The 15,568-nt window shown below is 52.4% G+C and overlaps 1 protein-coding gene across 1 annotated transcript; it reads right to left on the reverse strand.

Annotated features, from left to right (window-relative positions):
* Positions 1-1,488: 1,488 nt before the first annotated feature.
* VPS37D (VPS37D subunit of ESCRT-I) lies at positions 1,489-5,545 on the reverse strand. The gene is made up of 4 exons (XM_043914979.1): positions 5,255-5,545; positions 3,759-3,930; positions 3,192-3,274; positions 1,489-2,583 (listed from the first exon to the last, which is right to left on the reverse strand). Exons 1-4 carry the CDS (start codon positions 5,390-5,392, stop codon positions 2,221-2,223), a joined length of 756 nt encoding a protein of 251 aa, XP_043770914.1. The 5' UTR covers positions 5,393-5,545; the 3' UTR covers positions 1,489-2,220.
* Positions 5,546-15,568: the final 10,023 nt, after the last annotated feature.

Consider the following 15,568-nt stretch of genomic DNA (forward strand, 5'->3'; position numbering starts at 1 on the left):
CAGCAGCTCAGGCACTAGCAGGGAGGAGCAGGGGAACCGAGGCCACCATGGGATGGAGGATCTCCAGTGGGCACTGGAGGGATCTGCCCTGCTGGGAGGGATCTGACTGGACTTGAGGGGCTGTCAGAAGCTCAGTGGGCCAGTCCCTCTAACTATTGCCTACATTTCTAGAGATCCCATCAGAGGAATTCCCTGGCAGGCCAGTGGTTAGGACTGTACACTTCCATTGCTGGGCACCTGGTTTCAATCCATGGTCATGGACTAAGATTCCCTGAGCTGCACCATGTAACCAAAAAAAAAAAAACCCAAAACAAAGTTATTAAAACACAAGATCCCATCAGGCAGTCACTCAGGAGCTCCTCAGCTTGAGGAATGGGGACCACCTGCCTCTAGTAGCAGCCGTGATTCTAGAGCCTCATTCTAGCCTCAAAATCTGACTCCCTGTGGTTTCCACCCACTGGTCCTGACTCTGACCTCTGGCTCTATGTGAAGCAGCCCTTCAGACTAAAAGGCTAGCCATCACCTCCCTGTATGTCAGACGGATCCCTCAGCTGTTCTGCAGGGGACTCAGTCCCAGTCCTTTTTTCTCGTTATTGTTACTCCAAAGGTGGGCTTGCCTGGTGGCTCAGACAGTAAAGAATCTGTCTGTGCGGCAGGAGACCTGGGTTCAATCCCTAGGTCGGGAAGATTCACTGGGGGAGGGCATGGCAACCCACTCCAGTATTCTTGCCTGGAGAATCCCATGGACAGAGATACCTCTCGGGCTACAGTCCACGGGATTGCAAAGACCAGACACAACTGGGCGACTAACACTTTCCCTTTATCGGAGGTGCCGCTGCTGTGGGGTTCCCTTAGAGTTTAAAACTTCAGCAAGAAGTAGAGCCAACCCAGCACTTGCCTCGGTCTAGATGGTTACTTCCCTACTAACATGACCGAGGTCACAGTAGCTTCTACAGCACTCTGACTTCTCTCACTGCGAGGACCTTCCTGCCAAACTTAATCTCATCAAACTTGACCTAAGCTGATCCAAGACATGTTCCTCCTCTCCCATCTGCTTGTCCCACCGTCATCAGCCAAGCTGCCACCTAGGGTTTAACCCAAGCTGGAGACAGGTAGCTTCAGCCTTATAGAAGCCTCTCCATCACTCGGTGGAGGTGGGCATTTGACAGCCCAGGTGCCATCCTGATTGGGCCTACAGGGCACCCAGGAAAAGAGACCGGTAAGGCCCTTAGAGAACTGTGATGGGGCAGAGTATGCTTCTGTCCAGAGAGCTGGCAAGTGAAGAGTTAGAAAAGACTCTCTGGGGTTGGTAACCAGAGAAGGTTTCATGAAAGAGGCAGAAGCAGTGCTGGACCTAAAGGACAGCTGGGCTTTGGATGGGCAGAGAGGAAGGGAGGGCCTCTCACGAGTAGGCAGCTCAGGAGCTGAGATGAGGCTGCAGCAGCTGAGAGGCCGGGTGAAGGGTGAGAGAGGAGTCGGGCAGCATTGTCATCCTCATCATCACATTTATTGACGGCCCCTGGGAGGCGGGGCTGGGGACAGAACATACAAAGACAAGGACCTGCCCTCAAAAAGCTTCCATTCTAAGGAGACGGGACAGAAAAATACAGAATGGTCTTTCCGGGGATGGCCCACTCTCACCCCTGCAGGTCAGAAACCCCTGGCCTACCTCGCCCCAGGGTCTGGAGCCTGAGCGGGGCAGGTAGTAGTAGCCCCATAGCCATGGTGTCCCTGCCCCCGCCACTGGGGCCTGACCCCCCGGCTCCTAGGTGGTGGACCCCAGCACTGGGGGAAAGGTAGGCTGAGGACATGATGGAAAACACTCCGGTCAGCCATGGCGTTGTGCGAGCCCAGTGGAGGGGCAGGGGCGGTAGGGCCCCTAGGCAGGGCCCCTTGAGGGAAGCGGGCAACTTCCCAGGCCCCCATGAGTCAAGTTCTTGCACTGGGGCTGGCCCATCACCCGGGAGGCCCCAGCTGGGGAGAAAAAAAAGGCAGAGATTCCTCAGCGCCAGAGGCATCAGACCCTGCCCACCCCACCCCCAGCCCTCTCTCTGGGCATCTCCCAGTGGACCCTCCTCCCCAGCTCAGCCTCCAGGGCCAGGGCCTGCCTAGGGCCAGGGGGAGGGGCCTGCCCCTCCCCCCACCCAGGCAGTGGGGGAGGAGGAGGAGCCACGCATCAAGTTTGTCTGGGCCCCCCATGGGGGGGCCATACCCTGGATCCTACCGGTGGGGGGGCTCTGGCTGCGAGGGCCGAGGGCTCAGCAGAGGGGCTGGGCCCAGGGGGCACCCGGGGGAGCCCTTCAGTGGGGGCACTGGGCGGGAGTCCAAGGGGGGCAGGCTCCGGGGCGCTGCCGGCGGCCCCCGGGCAGCCCCGGTGGGCAGGACTGCAGCAGCAGGGAAGGACTTGGGGGGCTCTGCGGCAGCCGTGGGGGCCGGCTGCCCCGACCGCTCCCGGCGCCGCAGCAGCTCCTGCAGCTTCTCCGCCTGGGTCCGCCTCAGGTGGGCCAGGGCCCGGCCTCGCTGGAAGGCAGGCAGGAAGGCCTCCAGGCTCTGCTCTCCCAGCAGCAGCTGCTCCATCTGCTCCTGGGACAGGGCGGAAGGGACAGTTTAGGAGGACCACGACCGAAGGCTCAGGGCTGGTCTTCTCGGCCCCATCCTGAATGCTTCCCGATCACCGCCCCCACCCCGGTCAGGGATGGGGCGCTGAGTTCTAGCCTCGCCTGCCCCTCGCTGAGTGACTGTGGACCAAGTCCTCTCCTCTCAAGCCTTGATTTCCTCACGATCAGCAGACCTGCTGGGGCAGGGACAAGGTGGGTCCAGAGATGGGGACACACCTGAAGTGGACAGGTGTCCATCTCCTCCAGGCCAGGGCCCTCCGCCTCCACCCCTCCACACACTGAGCACATTGCTCCCACCCACTATGCTGGGACGACTGCCCCAGCTCCTCTGTGGCCCCAGCCTAAGCTGCCTGGAGACAGTCACAGGAAGCTGGGGGAAAGTCACAGGTGGGGACAGTGGGCCTGTGTCCAGTGCGGACAGAAATTCAGCAGGCCCTCCTGGGGGCCAGCACTCAGGGCAGGCTTCCTGGAAGAGGGGCCCTCACGCCTGCAATGTAAGAATCAAGGGGAGGGGACGATGATAGGTTGAGCTCCCCCTCCGAGTCCCCAGGCCCAGCCACCCCCTCCTCTCACCTCAGCCTCCTGCTCAGCTTCTTCCAGCTCAGCCTGCAGCCAGCCCAGCGCACAGTGGGGGCTCCAGCGGTGCATGCTCTCCTCTGAGGGCCGCAGAGGGACACAGTGAATAGCCCTGCCCTCAGGGCCTGTCACCCTGGACAGACAGGCCGGAGCCCCAGGGCCCGCTGCCGACTCTCTCCCTGACAGTGTGTGTGACTCTACGCTTTCCCTCCCCTCTCTGGAGCCTCAGTTTCCTCACCTGCACAACACCCCGCGGCATCAGTTTGTGTGCCCACCCCCCCCCCATCCTAGTGCAAAAGAGGAAGCAGGGGCTCTGTCTCCCAGAGCACCCCAGACCCTTGGGCAGCGGGTCCCCTCTTCTCCCAGGGCCCCATTCTGGCCTCTCCAACTCAGCTCTACTCACCAACCGCTCACTTTCCCAACTTGGGAATTGCCCAGGAGTAGCACCCCTGCAAACTTGCCCGAAGAAGAGGTGCGCCCAAGTTCCCCAGCCTTCAGAGCTGGGCACTGAAGCCCCCCCCCCCCCCCACCGCTCCCGGGGCAGTTCTCCCGGCCGTCCCTCACCCAGGCGCTGCAGCTTGTCTGCACAGCTCTCGGCCACCTCCCGGAGCTCCTGGTACTTGATGGCCAGGGCAGTGCGGCCCATCTCCAGGCGGGGACGCAGCGCCAGATTCTCCTTGGCTAGCGCGTAGTTGGAAGCCAGGCATGCCTCGCGCTCCAGCTGCAGGCCTTGGAACTGCCGGCGGGGAAGAGCCCAGAGGCCCATTCAGGGACTCTCCCCACGGCCGCCGGCCGCCACCCCCCCACCCAGGCGGCAGTGCCCACGGGCCAAGCCAAAGGCGCCCCAACCTCAGGATGGCGAGCCAACAGGTGGAGGAGCTGGGAGAGCCCAGACCCCACTTTGCCTCGGTTTCCTAGTCCACAAAGTGAGCTAAAAACGTCTCCCTTATAGGGTTGTTGGGGGACTGAAGTGAGGAAAACTACGAAGGTCTCTACAAATGTTAGTTAATTTTTAATTTTTCAATTAATATGTCTGCTCAGGTCCCCGAGGAGCCCCCCTCCCTCCTCTGTCCCATTTTCCATGCATGGGCAGCTTCCCCCTCATCCCAGGCCTTTGTCTGCTTCCTCTTCAGGTGTTTGTGCTGAAAACACTCCCCATCCCCTGCTCCGACTCTCCAGAGTGAGGTGTTCACCCTGTCCCTGTCTGGCACCCCCCCTCACACACACACACCCCCCTCGCACCCCTCCTCTGCCCTCCAGTGGAATCCCCACACCCCAAGGAATACACACCCCCTTTTCCTCCCCGATCCCCTAGCACCTGCTCCCAGCTCTCCTTCTCTTGCGGATAGCAGACCCCTTTCTTTCCTGGCCCTGGAGAAGGCTTTTTCCTTCTGTTACTAGGCGGGCCAAGCCTCCCCTCCCTGCCCCTGGAGAACGCACTACCCTCCATCTGTCCCCTATAGGATGCACATGGCCCTCCCGCCTGCCTCCCTCCAATGTACACTTTCCCTTTCCGCCCCCCACAGACAACCAGCCCGGGCCTATCTCCTGTGAAATATACAACTTTCTCTCATGGTGGCCTATGGAACACACACCTCAGCTTTCAGTACCCCTCCCCAACGGAAAACACAAAGCCCCCCTTTGGCACCCCCAGCATACGGACACCCTCCCAACGGTCCCCCCAGGTGTCAAACAGGCCCCTAGTTCTCCCTGTGGAAGGCGCCTCCCCTTTCTGGCCCTACAGAACGTGGGTGTGCGAGCCAGGGCCCCCCACAACACAGCCGCCCCCCGGAACACACCTCCCTGGAGCATCCGCCGTAGGACACGCCTCGCGGCCATCCCGGGGGTGCACGGGCGCCTCCCTGGGTCTCCGGCGCGCCCCACCCGCCCCAGGCCACCTCCGGGCGCCCCCTCCCCCGGGGGCGGCTCCACCGGGCCCACTCGTACGTGCCAGGCTCCGCCGGCCCCGCAACCCGGCCAGCGCGGCCCTTCGGTCGGTCGGCAGGTCCGACAGGCCGCGGCCCGTCCCCCGCGCCCCCCGCCCGCGCCCCCCTTGCTACCTTCCTGCTGAGCCGCACGATCCGGTCCAGCTTGGGCTCATCCTGAAGCAGGTCCCGGAGCTGCCCGGTGCTGAGGATCCCAAAGCGCCCCGGGCTGCCGGGCTCCGGCCCCGCCCGCGCCGCCCGGGCCCGGTACATGCCGCCCGCCCGCGCCCCCAGCTCGGCTGCTGGCTCGGCCCGCTCGGCCCGCTCCGCCCCGGCTCCGCTCCGCTCCGGCTCCGGCTCCGGGATCCGGCTAGGGCTCGGTCTCCGGCGGCGCGCGGCGCTCGGCCGCCAGAGGGCGCCCCGCCCGCTCTTAAAGGGGCCGCGGCGTGGAGGCTGGGGGTGGGGCGCGGAGGGGGCGGGCCGCACCCCTTCCCACCCCGGTGGCGCCGCGCCTCCCGCACCCGCGGATCTCCTGGCAACCCATCATCCTTCCGCCGTCTGGATCTCTAGGGCCGCCTCTCTCCGCTCCCCTTCTCTCGGCCTTCAGTCACCACGCCCCCAGGCACGGACTCTCCCACCCCAGGCGTTTACAGGTTGCAAGGCTGTTTCACATTTACCCCTTGAATTCGCACAATTTTCTGAATTTGTCCAGGCTCCAGGAGCCCCTGTGCTCCTGATAACTTGGCTAAGTCATTCACCACCCCCCGCAGCCTCAGTTTTCCCTTCTACAAAATGGGGTAATGATACACTAAGTGAGGATAAGAGGCAGTGAATGTTGAGTCCCTTGTTGTTTTAGTCGCTAAGTCCTGGCGGACTCTTTGGCGAAGCCATAGACTGTAGCCCGCCAGGCTCTTCAGTCCATGGTATTTCTCAGGCAAGAATACTGGAGTGGGTTGCCATTTCCTTCTCCAGGGGATCTTCCCAAGCCAGGGATCAAACCCTCGCCTCCTGCCTTGGCAGGTGGGTTCTTTACCACTGAGCCACCAGGAAAGCCCGTAGAGTCTCTTACCTGTAGTTAAATGACTACCTGATATGAATTATTGTTATTTCAGAGATGAGGATACAGATTCTCAGAGATGATGTCACCTGCCCAAAATCACGTTCCAGGTAAAGGACAGACAATCTCAGTTCTTCCTGTATATGCAGGTCCTCAATCCAGCTGGAGGACAGAGGCGTGCTGGAGATGTCTGAGGAAGAGACAGAACTGATGGAATGGGGCAGGACAAGCTTGCTGATGCACTGTGAAGGCAACGCTTTGTCCACATTTTTCAAAACATTTATTTTTATTTATTTATTTGACTGTGTTGGGTCTTACTTGCCACATGTGGGACCTTTTTTTGTTGCGGCATGTGAAAGCTAGTTCCCCGACCAGGGATTGAGCCTGGACCACCTGCATTGGGAGTGCAGAGTCTTAGGCACTGGACCACCAGGGGAGTCCCCTACTTCCACATTTTTATGGTAACTGAAATTTGGTTTTCCTTTTCCAGACTCAGTTGGAACATCACCTCCTCCAGGAAACCCTCTTTACCTCCCCAGGCCACGTTGTGTGCCTGCTGTCCCTCCATCAGGATCCTGGGTATTATCAAGAGCCCTTCCACATTTCCTAGCTTCCTGGTTATGAGCTCCTTGGTTCTGCTGTGCATCCTCCAGACCCACTATTTCCACTGTTCTTCCAGGGGTCTCCTAGACATTCCCTCCTGTCTGGCCCACCTTTGGCCCCTCCTCCAGGCTTTCTTCACCTTGGTGAGATCTGATGGGAGCTCTTCCCCCAGCTTGTCCCTCTTCGTCACCAACCCCTCTTTGTTCTACACCCGCCCCAATACCCTTCCTTCCCTCTCATTTCCAGGAAGAGAAACCTCCCCTCATTCCAAAGCCAATTAAGTATCCTTGCCATGGGTCTCACCTTCACCTGCCTCCTCTGAGAGGCTTCCCCCACTTGCTTAGTTATGTCTCTCTCTTTCAAAAAAAAATATTTATTTACTTATTTAGTTGGCTGCATCAGGTCTTAGTTGCAATGGGTGGAATCTTTGTTGCTACAGCACAGTCTTTCATTGCAGTGCACAGACTCTAGTTGTTGCATGAAGGCTCAGTAGTTGGGGTATGCTGAGTTGCTCCAAGGTATGTGGAATCTTAGCTCCTGGACCTGGGATCCGACCTGTGTCCCCTGCATAGCAAGATGGATTGTTTTTTTTAATTAATATGTTTACAAAATATTTATTAAGCTCTGCTGGTCTTAAATGTGGCATACATGATGTGCAATCTTTCAGTTGTGGTATTTGAACTCTTAGTTGTTGCATGCGGGACCTAGTTCCCTGACCAGGGATTGAACCCCGGGCCCCCTGCATTGGGAGTATGAAGTCTAAGCCACTGGATCACCAGGAAGTTCATATGTCTCTTTCTTCCTCTGTCTCTTTCATGTTTAATTTCTGCCTTTAGACTGATACCTCCCTTTCACCCCCACCCAATATTTTGAAAGTACCAGGTTATGAACTGAGTGTGTGTGCTCAGTCGTGTCCGATTCTGTGCGACCCCATGGACTGTAGTCTGCCAGGCTCCTCTGTCCATGGGATTTCCCAGGCAAGAATACTGGAGTGGGTTGCCATTTCCTTCTCTCTATGAACTGAGTAACCCTCCCCCCTCCCCAGTTGATATTTTGAAATCCTAGCCTCCAATGTGATGATATTTGGAGGTGGGGTTTTGGGAGGTAAGTTTAGATGAGGTCATGAGAGTGGGTTCCCATGATGGGATTAGTGTCCTTCTAAGAAGAGGAAAAGAGACCAAAGTTTTTTCTCTTTCCACCATATGAGGTCACAGTTAGAAGGCCACCGTCCGCGAATCAGGAAAAGAACCCTTACCAGAAGCCAAATCTGCCAGCACCTTGATCTTGGGCTTCCCAGCCCCCAGAATTATGATAAATAAGTATCTTTTGTTTAAGCCACACGGTGTGTGGTATTTTGTTGTGACAGTCCAAGCCGACTAACATACCGTCGACACCCTGCACTCTGTGCATCCGTTTCCTCATCAGCATGCGTGTGTGCTCAGTTGTGGCCAACCCTTTGCAACCCCATGGATTGTATCCTGCCAGGCTCCTCTGTCCATGGACTTCTTCAGGCAAGAAAATGGAGTGGGTTGCTCTTTCCTGCTCCAGGGGATCTTCCCCATCTAGGGACTGATGCCATGCCTCCTGCATCAGCAGGTGGATTCTTTACCACTGAGCCAGCTGGGCAGCCCCCATTTCCTCATACCTCCCCTAATTCCTTGACTCAGTCTGACTTCACCCCACCACCACTTCAAGGGCACTGCTGTAGCCAAGGTCACAGACTTCTTCTGACTTCCAGAGCCCTTCTCTCTCACATTCAACATCATCGACCACCATCTCTTTCTGACCACATAGCAGTCAAAGTCCAGACATCTCACAAGTGTTAAGTTGGCAAAAATTAAAAAGTCAGGTAATATCAAGTGTTGGTGAGGTTGGGAAGTGACAGGAATGCTTACATACTGCTAGTGGGAGAGAGAATCAGTTCACTGGAGAGCAATTTGACAAACTCGTAAAGAACATTCAATGTGCCGTGGACAGAGTAATAGACCCCAAAGTTAGCCATGTCCTCATCCCTGGGTCCTGTGGATATGTCACCTTCCATGGTGAAAAGAACTTTGCAGCTGTGATTAAATCAATGATCTTGTGATGCAGAGAATATGCTGGATCACCCAGGTGGGCTCAGAGTAATCAGAGCGGTTCTTAGAAGGGGGTAGGCAGGAAGGTCAGAATCAGAGAAGATACAACAATAAAATTGGAGTGTCTTAGTCACTGAGAAACTTGAAGACAGTATGTTGCTGGCTTTGAAGATGGAGGAAGAAGCTACAAGCAGGCAGCCTCTGGAAACCGGAAGAGGCAAGGAAGTGGGTTCTCCCTGAGAGATGCTAGAGTGGGTGCACCCCTGCTAATATCATGACTTCAGTCCAGGGAAACCCATTACAGTCTCCTGACATCCGAACTGTAAGAGAATACGTCTGTGTTGTTGGGACCACCCTGATGGTCCAGTGGCTGGAACTCTGTGCTCCCGGTGCAGGGGGCCCAGGTTTGATCCCTGGTCAGGGAACTAGATCCCACATGCCACAACTAAGAGTTCACATGTCGCAACTTACTTCCTTAATGCCAAAATGAAGATCCAAGATAGCACATTCTGCAACTAAGACCCAGGACAGCCAAATAAATAATGAATAAAAAAATAATGTGTGTTGTTTTAAGGCACAAATTTGGCAATTTGTTATAGTAGCAATAAGCAGCTAATACAGACTTCTTGGAACGTTCCCTGCCTTGGACCAGAAGACAAGAACAGGAATGTTTGCAGTGACTCTATTTGTAATAACAAGAAACTGGAAACAGCCCAAATGTCCAGGGCAATGGAACACTTCATACTACACACCAAAATGGGCAGATTGCAGCTACATATGTCAATTTGGTTGAATCTTACAAACAATACGGAGAATAAAGGCAGCAGTCTCAGAAGAATACATTCAGTATAATAATGTTTATGTAAAGTTTAGAAACATGCAGAGCCATACTTCATATTGCTTGGAGATGTGTACAAAGTACAGGAACAATAAATACAAAATTCAGCAGTGTGGCGGTCTGGCAGAAGAGGGATGGAATCTAGGAGGCAACAGAAACAACTTCAATGGCATTAAGAGATAGTTCAGGGGTTTCCCTGGCAGTCCAGTGGTTAAGACTCTGTGCTGCCAATGCAGGCGCTGTGGGTTCAACCTGTGGTAGGGCACTAAGATCCCAAAAGATTTTTTTTTAATTAAAATTAAAGAGATAGTTCAGTTTCTTAGGCTGAGTGTGGGTACACACAGGTGCATACTTTGGGGTAAGCCTGAAATTTTTTGTATAAAATTGGTGGTTCAGAGGTAAAGCATTTACCTGCCAATCCAGGAGATGCAGGAGACACAGTTTTGATCCCTGGGTCAGGAAGATCCCCTGGAGAGAGAATGGCAGCCCACTCCAGGATTCTTGCCTGGAAAATCCCATGGACAGTGGAGCCTGGTGGGCCATAGTCCATGGGGTCGCAGAGTCAGATACGCTTAAGCGACTGAGCACACACACTCACCCAATAATTTTAAGGGTATATTTTTAGACCTTAGCTTTGAAGTCAGACAGACCTGGGTCTGCTTCTGAGCTCTGCCACTTCCTATGTGACCAAGAGCAAATTCCTCAATTCCCAGAGTCTCAATGATTCCATCTGTGAAATGGGTGGTTGAAGAATTCAGTGACTTGACATGTGTCCAGCACAATGACTGCCACTTCATCGTGCTCCAGAAACAGCAGCTGCAATGGGTTCCTCTGTCTAGAAATGACCCCTTGGATTTAATTTATGGAGCACCTACTCACCACCAGGGGCTGCCCAAAGAAAAGGGACACTTCGTCCTCAGGGTTCTGCTGCCTGGCGCAGTCTTTAAATTCATTATTCTCAAAGGATTCAATCATCACCCCCTTTAAAAAAAAAAAAAAAAGCTTCATTGAGATACATGCCATACAAGTCAACAATTTAAATTGTACAAATTCAGTGGGTTCTGGTATATTCACAGAACTGTGAATCCATTGGCACAATTGTAGAACATTTTCATCACCCCCAAAAGAAACTGTACCTGGAATTCCCTGGTCCAGAGGTTATGACTCCATGCTTTCACTGTAGGGGCCATGGGTTCCATCTTGGGCAGAGAACTCAGATCCCACAAGGCAAAACAACAAAAACAAACCAAAAACTCTGTAGTCATTAACAGTGACTCCCCAGTGCCTCCAAACCCCCACTCCCACCACCAGCCCCAGGCAACTAACCTACTTGCCCGTTCTGGACATTTCACACTAATGGAATTCTTTAATATGTGGTCTTTCATGAACAGCTTCTTTCATTTAACATAATGTTTTTAAGATTCATTCTTGTGAAAAAGTGAAAGTGAAAGTCGCTCAGTCGTGTCCGACTCTGTGACCCCCTGGACTATACAGTCCTTGGAATTCTCCAGGCCAGAGTACTGGAGTGGGTAGCCTTTCCCTTCTCCAGGGGATCTTCCCCACCCAGGAATCAAACTGGAGTCTCCTGCATTGCAGTCGGATTCTTTACCAGCCGAGCTTAATTCCTTTTGATTTTTTGGTGGTACATACACGATATAAAATTTACCATTTTACTTATTTTAAAGAAGGTTCCAGTTCCTTCACCAGCGCTTGTTATTGTCTATCTTTTTTTAATTATAATTCTCCTAGTGGGTATGAAGTATCTCATGATTTTGATTTGCATTTCTCTGATGACTCATGATATTGACCATCTTTTCTTATGCAATTTGTCCTTTTCAATATCTCCTTTATAGACATCTCTACTCTGATCCTTTGCCCATATTTGTCTCTTTATTGTTGAGTTTGTAAGAGTTCTTTATATATTCTGGACACTAGTCCTTTATCAGGGATACGGTTTATAATTTTCTCCCATTCTGTAGGTTGTCTTTTCACTCTCTTGATGGGGCCCTTTGATGCACACAAGTTTTTATGAAAAGTTTGATGAAATCCTATTTATCTCTTTTCTTCTTCTGTTGTTTGTGCTTTGGCATCATATCTAAGAAATCATTCTATAACTCAAGATCATAAAGATTTACCTTTATGTTTTCTTCTAAGGTTTTACAGTTTTTAGCTCTTCTATTTAGGTCATTGGTCCATTTTGAACTAATCTTTGTATATGGTATGAGTTAAGGGTCTGCATGTGGACATCCAGTTATTCTAGAACACACACATACACATCCTCTTTTACAATCCAGACCTCAGGTACACAGAAATAGATTAATAGTAATTCTTATTTTTCAAAACACTCTCTTCTTTGGTGTCTACTTAGCCTGCATTTATTTCATTTATTTGTGGATTTATTCATTTATAATGAGCACCAGTGAATCTCCCACCCAATTCCAGAACTAGAACCTCACCACAACCATACATCTAGGTGTTCCTACTTTGCTTGCTCACACCCCTGAATTTAGGGATTATCACTCCTCCGTCACCTTTTTCCCCCGTGTGGCATGTGGGATCTTAGTTCCCTAACCAGGGATTGAACCCAGTCCCCACATTGCAAGGTGGATTCTTAACCACTGGGCCACCAGGTAAGTCCCCTCTTTAGCCAGTTCTCCTGACATTTACAAGTGTATTATTTTGTTAACAAAGATTCTGTTCTGGGGCTGAATCTAGAGTTGAATGAGACCCAAGATCTTTGATCAAGTGACTGTCAGTCCCTTCTGCTGGGTAAGTCCTCCACCCACTTCCCCAAGACGGTTGTGTGGTCCTGGCCCAGCTCAGGGGGACTGACCACTCTTGGGCTGAGCCCCCCTGCCCCCTGCTGGCCCTCCACTGCCTCCCTCTTGTTCTAGCAAATCTGACCAGTTTTGCCTTTGATGGAAACTTACAGCTCCCTATCCTCTACCCAATGGAAACTACCTTACTTTGTCTAATGCTTGTGTTCCTCTATGCTTTTCTTCCTTTTTCCTTTTGCCCATCCCATACTCAACGTATAGACCCTCTTCCAGTCATGCCAGACTCTTGACCATTCCCCAGTCTGCTGCATCGCTGCATCTCTGCACCTCTCCTGCTTTTGCCCAAGATGTCCCTCCACCCAGAATGCACTTCCTCCCGATGCCTTAACCTAGAGCTATTGAAGAACTGACCCATCCTTTTGGCACTGCACACACCTCCTCCTGCACAGGCAGAGTCCATCCTTCCTTCCCAGCCCACTCTAGCCCAGCCCCAGTCCCAGCCTGACCTGCGCCAGTCATTGAAGACTCACCCATCCCCCTCTCTTGTTAGATAAGAGGTCCCCTAAGAGCAAGGACAGAATTTGTGTCATTTTTTCCAGTCCTAACCCCCAGCACAGGATCTGCTACATGGTGGTTGCAGACCCAGGGCACGCACATTAAGTGCTTCAGTTATGTCCGACTCTTTGTGACCCTATGGACTGAAGCCCACCAGGCTCCTCTGTCCAAGAGATTTTCCAGGGAAGAATGCTGCAGTAGGTTGCCATGCCCTCCTTCAGGAGATCTTCCTGATCCAGGGATCGAACCCATGTCTCTTATGTCTCCTGCATTGGCAGGTGAGTTCTTTACCACTTGGGAAGCCCAGGGCCAGGACACCTGGGCTCAAATTTCACCTGTGTGAACCTCAGACAAATTACTCAACCTCTCTGTGCCTCAGTTTCCTCATCTATAAAATAAGGAAAAATACCCACACCATTTGGTTGTTGAAGGGATTCAATGAATTAACCCACGTAAGGGCTTAGTAAGTGCAGGCAGGACCCTAGCAAGCAGCCAGCTCTTGGCAAATGCTAGCCAGATGTGGTAGAAGTTTCTGGTTGAAATGAGACCCTGTCTTCAAGGACTTCCCAGGTGGCTCAGTGGTAAAGAATCCACCTGTCAAGCACAAGACATGGGTTTGATTCCTGGGTCAGGAAGGTCCTCTGGAGAAGGAAATGGCAACCCATTCCAGTATTCTTGCCTGGAAATCCCATGGACACAGGAACCTGGTGGGCTACGGTCTATGGGGTTGCAAAAGAGTTGGACATGACTTAATATCCCTAAGTCTAAAGAATCTTCATATAAAGGGGGAGATACTTTCTACTGATCTTCAAGAGGCGTCCTTAAACGGAGAGACCCTCAAGCCTCTCCAGGTTTCCATTAAGGAAGGGGGAGGCATCCACCAGAGACCATCTAACTCACCTCTCTTCATTCTCAGCATCAAAACAACCATGAATGTCTTCCTCCTTTAGGAAGCCTTCCAGGATTGGACTGCCTCAATGAACTTCTCCTTCCCTCTGTCTTTCTCTAATGTGAAGGCCATCCCCACCCCACTCCCACGCTGCTTCCCATGTTCATCTTGCTCTCCTTTTATTCTACAGTGGATGTAACCACCTCCAGACCCACTTTCAGGTCATCCTGAGGTTTTTTTTTTATAGATGTAGCTGGAGCTAAGTGGGGCCCTGGAGAGAGAAAATCTTGTCCAAACTTCCCTGCCTCCCCTGTTTTACATATGAGTAGGGTAAATCCAGGTTGCTCAGTTAAATCTGACTTTCTGGTAAACATTATGGATAACCTATTTTTTGGCTGCCCTGGGTCTTCGTTGCTGTGTGCAGGCTTTCTCTGGTTGCTGCAGATGGGGGCTACTCTCTAGTTGTGGTGCTGGGGCTTCTCATTAAGTGACTTCTCTTGTTGTGGAGCTCAGGCTGTAGAGCAGGCAGGCTTGAGTGATTGTGGTGCACAGGCTTAGTCTCTGCACGCCACCTGTAATCTGCCCGAACCAGGGATCAAACCCATGTCCCCTGCATCGGGAGGCAAATTCTTTTTTCTTTTTTTGCAGTTTTAAAAAAGATTTTTACTTTTAATTGGAGGATAATTGCTTTACAATGTTGTGTTGGTTTCTGCCATATATCCCCATGAGTCCGCCGTAGGTATACATGTGTCCCCTCCTGCTTGAACCTCCCTTCCACCTCCCACCCCTTCCCATCCCTCTAGGTTGTCACAGAACACTGGGTTGAGCTCCCCGAATCAGACAGCGAGTTCCCACTGGCTATCTATTTTACATTTGGTAATACATGTGTTTCAATGCTACTTTCTCAATTCATCACACCCTCTTCTTCCCTTACAGTATCCACAAGTCTGTTCTCTATGTCTGCATCTCTATTGCTGCCCTACAAATAGGTTCAGTAGTAGTATTTTTCTAGATTCCATATATGTGCCTTAACATATGATATTTGTTTTTCTCTTTCTGACTTACATTTCCTTTTTCACTCGGCGTCACAGGCTCAGGTTCATCCACCTCACTAGAACCGGCTCAAATTCATTCCCCTTTATGCCTGAGTAATCTACAGCTTCTTTATCAGTTCATCTGTTGATAGACATCTAGGTGGCTCCCGTGTTCTGGCTGTTGTAAACAGTACTGGCAGGTGGATTCTTAGCCAGTAGACCACCAGGGAAGTCCTGAATCATCCTTCAGTACAAGTATACCCTAAAGAGGGCTTCCCAGGTGGCACTAGTGGTAAAGAACCTGCGCACCAATGCAGGTAGACATAAGAGATGCGGGTTCAATCCCTGGGTGGGGAAGACCCCCTGGGGGAGGGCGTGCCAACCCACTCCAGTTCTTGCCTGGAGGATCCCATAGAGAGAGGAGCCTGGCGGGCTACAGTCCATAGGGTCACACAGAGTCAGAGACAACTGAAGTGACTTAGCACGCAAACACACACATACCCTAAATAGTGCATGAGACATACTTAAACTTAAAAAAAAAAAATTTCTTATTTATGAATACTTTTTGGCCTGTCCCTGTCATCTCTCTGGGCTGCTACCCTGTGAGTGTCTGGGGTGTTT

This window comes from Cervus elaphus, chromosome 10 (assembly GCF_910594005.1).
Source record: "Cervus elaphus chromosome 10, mCerEla1.1, whole genome shotgun sequence".
In the NCBI taxonomy this organism is placed as follows: domain Eukaryota; kingdom Metazoa; phylum Chordata; class Mammalia; order Artiodactyla; family Cervidae; genus Cervus; species Cervus elaphus.

Coding starts and splice junctions, on each gene's coding strand:
- VPS37D (XM_043914979.1), bottom strand. CDS start 5,392: ATGTACCGGGCCCGGGCGGCGCGGGCGGGGCCGGAGCCCGGCAGCCCG. Junction 3,931..5,254: donor TCGTGCGGCTCAGCAGGAAG/GTAGCAAGGGGG, acceptor CCCCGCCGGCAG/TTCCAAGGCCTGCAGCTGGA. Junction 3,275..3,758: donor AGACAAGCTGCAGCGCCTGG/GTGAGGGACGGC, acceptor TGCGGCCCTCAG/AGGAGAGCATGCACCGCTGG.